Here is a 5,193-nt window from a genome sequence, read left to right as displayed (position 1 = left end):
TGAGGAACTCCTCCAGATAAAGAGTGCACTCATTAAGGTAAGGGAGGAGCAATTTTTTGATAATTGGGAGTAAAGCATGGGGCAATTAGAATCTAGAGAAAATGCCCTTTATGGGCAAATGTTAAAGTCTATGCTTAATAGTAGAGGAACTAAGGTTAATGACAAGCAAGTAGAAAATTTTTTAAAATTCATTCAGGAGGTCTGCCCTTGGTTTCCTGAGGAAGGAACCGTTAACTTAGAAACGTGGCAGAAAGTTGGGGAACAAATGCGTGATCATTATAAAGCCCTTGGGCCAAGTAAGACCCTGGTTGATGCATTTTCCTTATGGAATTTAATACGGGATTTTTTAGACCCCAGGCATGACCATAATCAACTGTCTCTTAAGCCAGAAAAAAAAGGAGAAACAGCGTGATAGCACAAAACAGGGGTCTAAAAAAGACAGTATATTAAAAAGAAATAATGTAACTTTTAAAGGCAATTTAACTCCTCAAGATGAGGGGGATTTTGAGGAAGCTGCTGCTCTTTGTCATAATGATAATACAGGTATTGTTCAGGCAAAAGAGGAGGAAGAATATTTTTCTGCTGGAACTGAAGAGGGCAGTGATATAGAGGATGTGTTGGAATGCTTTTTAGAAAAATTAAAGCTTCTTGGCAAGAGAAAGAGAAGCCGCGGGGGCCGTTCCCGCAGCTCTCTGCTGCCTTGTGCAGCACCAGTTCCACTCTCCCCTCTCCAGATGGCTTTGCAGGAGGCACGAAAGTGTGGTGTGGAATTGGGCATTCATGCCTTCCCTGTTATGGAACAGGTGAGCCCTCACACGGGACAGCGTGAGCGTGCTTATGAACCGCTTCCTTTTAAAACCTTAAAAGAGTTAAAAACAGCCTGTGCTCAGCATGGGCCCACTTCCCCTTATACTTCAACCATCTTGGAAACTATGGCCTCAGAGGCTCTCCCACCTAATGATTGGAGAGCTATTGCCAAGGCTTGTTTATCAGGAGGGGATTATCTCTTGTGGAAATCAGAATATGATGAAAAAGCTAAAGAACAAGCTTCTCATAATAGAGCTGCCCAGATTAATATATCTTATGAAATGCTGGTAGGTGAAGGAGTCTATGCTGATACCCACAACCAAATTCAATACCCCCAGGAAGCTTATGGACAGATTAATGGAGCTGGGATTAGAGCCTGGAAAAAGTTACCCACCTCTGGTCAGAAAACAGAGGAGCTCTCAAAAATTATTCAAGGGCCAGATGAAAAGTATCAGGATTTTGTCTCTCGGCTATTACAGGCTGTTGGCCGAGTAGTGGTGGATGGAGTGGCTGGCATGTGAGTAGTTAAACTGTTGGCATATGAAAACGCCAACACTGCCTGCCAAGCTGCACTGCGGCCCTATCAAAGACAGGGGACTCTCTCAGATTATATCCGCATTTGCGCAGATATTGGTCCCTCATATATACAAGGAGTTGCCATTGCAGCTGCATTAAAGGGAACCACCATTGAAGGAATTCTTCAGCAACAATTTAGCACAGGGAAAAGTCCAACATACAAGTGTTACACTTGTGGAGGAACAGGACACATAGCAAAACAGTGTCCTTCTAAGAAAGGGGTTAATAAAGGAAATGGCAGAGGTCCCAAACAACCTGGACTATGCCCTAAATGTAAAAAAGGAAAACATTGGGTAAATGAGTGTAAATCTAAGACAGATATCCAGGGAAATTCTTTGCCTCAACACCAGTCGGGAAACTACCAAAAGGGGCCAGCCCAGCCATGGCAAATAACAGGGGCATTGTCTATTTACCCTCCTATCCCTGTGCCGTCTCAAGGCCAGCAGGTTGCACAGCACCCACCTGCCACAGAAAGCAAAACGAATACAAGAGCTATTCCGAGCAACCCCCGGAAGTGCAGGGCTGGACCTTGGATCCATAGGAATAAGACATTCTGTCTGCCCTGGGTGCTGCCCTTGCCTACTGAAATAAACAAAATATCATTAGATTTAAAATCTTCCACATAGAGAAGAAATGACAATTTCCTTGCATTTCTGATACAGCTACAGCAAATGCCACCGGATCTGAAATTTAAAAATACGTCTGGGATTTCTGTGCACGTGTAAAGAGAAAAACTGGCTTGGAACTAAGGCACGCATTGTCCGATTTTGGACATTTAGATAGAGTTCTAAGCTGAAATCTCTTTACAGATGTACAAAATAAAACCCAAGACTGATTATTTCCTAACAAAAACAGCAAAATTTGACCCAAAGGAAAAAAGATGCTGGCTAGATTCTAGCAGCAGGATTGGCATTTCCATAATAAAGAACAGTTTTTAAATACTAATAAAGGATATTAAAAAGTTAACTTCAAGGCCAAAAAGGAAATTCAGTAAAATTGTCTCTGTTACAAAAATTTGCTAAAGAATATGCCTTAAAATAATAAATTGGATTTAAATCTCAAGAATTATTAAAATATATTAATTATAAAAATCTAAGTAGCCCAGGTAAAAGACAGCTATGCCCTTTAATTAAGGCTGGCTTCCCAAAGCAATTTCTAATAGAGGAAGGGCTAGCCTCCCTTCCCCCAACAGAGCAGGTAGGCTAAAAATTTCCTGCCAGTGACAACTTTTAAAGAGAGGCTTGCTTCTCAGTTTCCCATCCTTAGTAGAAAGAATGTAACTAATTTGCATTTTAATGGTTACCTGTTTTCAGTCAATGGCACCCTGAAGCTTTGAGAGTTTACTAACTTAAATTAGATATTCTGAAATAACAAAATGCTAAAATATTAGTCTAAATTTCCCTCAAGAAAAATCTAAAGGACAGAATTAAATCTATTGATTATATCTTGTATTTTTGAAGTTTATTCTTAAAAATGTTACTGATTGAGAAATGCTAAATATTTAACTTGCCAGCTAAGAGTTTATAGTTCTAGTTAAATAAACTAGGAGAAATCATATAATTATAATAAAATTTCAACATTTGTCTAATTGAAAAAAGAGGATAAATTTTATAATCCCAACCAAAATTTTTAAATACAAAGATCAGTTTTAATTTAATTGATATCTCTTAATAATTATAAAAGGTATATAATCTTTAAATTATATATACACATATATATTTAATACTCTTTTAAGTTAGATTTTAAAACTATAATCAAGAAATGACTTTAGGACATTTCATGGGCCCTGAAATGTTTTCAAAAGTTTATTCTCTCTTCTTAAAGGATTTTTTAATAAAGGCAATTTAATATACTTGAAATCACATAGAAAGCTTTATCAAATAAGTATTAATAAATATATATTTTAAGTTTTTGCCTCTAAGAAAGGGCAAAACAAGTTATCTTATTTAATATTTCTTAAAATACAACAGTAGAGTTTTAAGATATATTTTAAAATAACAAAAGCTCATTAATAATTTTTAATATTTTACAACAGCATATTATACATTTATTCCAAACAAACTTACAAACTAATTGTTTGGCAGCAATTTAATAAGAACATGAAAGGATTTTATCCCTTCCACTATGTGGAAGGCCCCCTGGGAAGGCACTTAAGTATTCTATATTGACCTCTCTTGACCTTTTTGCCAAGGGGGTCCCTCTTCCAATTGCCTACAACTGTTACCTACGCTCTCTGTTCATACTGAGGTTAAAGCCTCATGGTGGCTGGTACCATAGATCTGTCTCTTGCCCAATAGCGTAAGCTGGGCCCTCTCTGGAGAACAAACCTGGGTTCCCCATGATCAATGCCAGGGCCCAGCCAGCAGGCGAGGGGATCCCAAGGCAGTTACTGGGCATGGAGGCCACAGGGGCATACGCTACCAAGGAGACACCCTGCTTGGCCCCAGAGGATGGCTGGTTAGTCAATGACGGGTAAGACCCCTCTGGGAGGGGAGACCTAAGACAGGCACAGTTGCAGGGGGCCTCAGGGGAGAACTTGGGGGTCAACAGAGGTGGGGCAGAGATCCTCACCCCCCCCCCCAACTATGCAGGGGCTTGAACACTCGCCCCTTCTGAGGGAGGTCTCCTGCCCCATGGCTGCTGCGCTTCCCAAGCCCAGCTCAGATCAGGACCTAGATAACAGAAAGAGACTTAGTCCAGCCGAAATCGGTACCCAGATAACAGAGACTTGGCTAACAGCAACTACCCTATATCTAAATCCAGCTTAACACCGGGAATGCTCAGGGCCCTCTCAAGGATACAAAATAATTCTTTCCATTAATATTTACAGTATAAACTAAGATTGTTATTAAAGTATTAAATTTGACAGTAAAATAGTAGTCAAGTTTTCAGATTAATTAAAATTATTCAAAAAGTATTAACTATAATTATCATTTCATGGTAAAATTGCTTAACATACAATAAACCTAAAGCAGTCATATTTTTGTACAAAAAATTAAAATTTAAAGTTATCTAAACTTCATTATATAATTTCCAAAAGCCTCCCAATAATTAAATTTTTAAAAAAGAGGGGAGGATAGTGGAAATATAGTGGAAGAATACCATATAAGGAAAAATATCCTGTAACTAATTTACATCTAGAAAAATTTTTTCATTTATAATGCTAATAACAAGACACCCATGAAAATATATATGGTGTCAAATAAGCCAAAGGAAAATCGTTTGGACAAAAATTAAAAGAATCACAAGTCTAAATTATAGATATGATTCCTTTATTAACCTTTGGTCGAGAATACGTTTGTATATTTTCAGAAAACAACTCCAAGACCATGTGGATTCCTGCAACAGAAGAGAATTATCAGGACTGCTCCAGCCACAGAATAGCAGTGTCCCCGTGAGACAACAAGAAGAGAAGCAGTCCAGAAATGAAGATGGTGAAGACGCCTTATCACGCTAGCGGTCAGCAGCTGTGCGTCGCTGCAGGTTGCCCAGGACCAAACCAGAGAGGGTCGGACCTGCATTGCCACCATTTGTCCACCATCCAGGACTGAAATATTACTGCTGACATGTACACATAAAAAACTGTCGGACACTGAAACATGAACTTCGCCTAAAAAACAAAGAAGGGGGATCTGTTGGGGGCCAGATGTAAGCTGGCAAGGTCCTTGCACGTGAAGGGGCTAGCAAGGCTGGGACCCTTACCCACACAGTTTTCCCACACTTGTTTGGATGGCGTTTATCAGTAGAATAAGAGCAACATTTGTAGAATGAGAACAGCCTTTCATAGCTTACCAAGAAGTCTGTAACTAT

General features: G+C 39.2%; 1 protein-coding gene across 1 annotated transcript; it reads left to right on the top strand.

Annotated features, from left to right (window-relative positions):
* Nucleotides 1-734: 734 nt before the first annotated feature.
* On the top strand, nucleotides 735-4,840 carry LOC138998618 (endogenous retrovirus group K member 10 Gag polyprotein-like). Its single transcript, XM_070400750.1, is given in 2 exon segments — nucleotides 735-1,897; nucleotides 4,696-4,840. Coding segments are annotated over 2 exon segments (1,308 nt in total).
* The last annotated feature ends 353 nt before the right edge of the window (nucleotides 4,841-5,193 follow it).

This window comes from Myotis yumanensis, unplaced genomic scaffold (genome assembly GCF_028538775.1).
Source record: "Myotis yumanensis isolate MYYU_CA2020_CCGP unplaced genomic scaffold, mMyoYum1.0.hap1 SCAF_20, whole genome shotgun sequence".
Lineage (NCBI taxonomy): Eukaryota > Metazoa > Chordata > Mammalia > Chiroptera > Vespertilionidae > Myotis > Myotis yumanensis.
The sequence above is the reverse complement of the archived record's forward strand: the minus strand, read 5'-3'. Positions and strand labels throughout refer to the sequence as shown.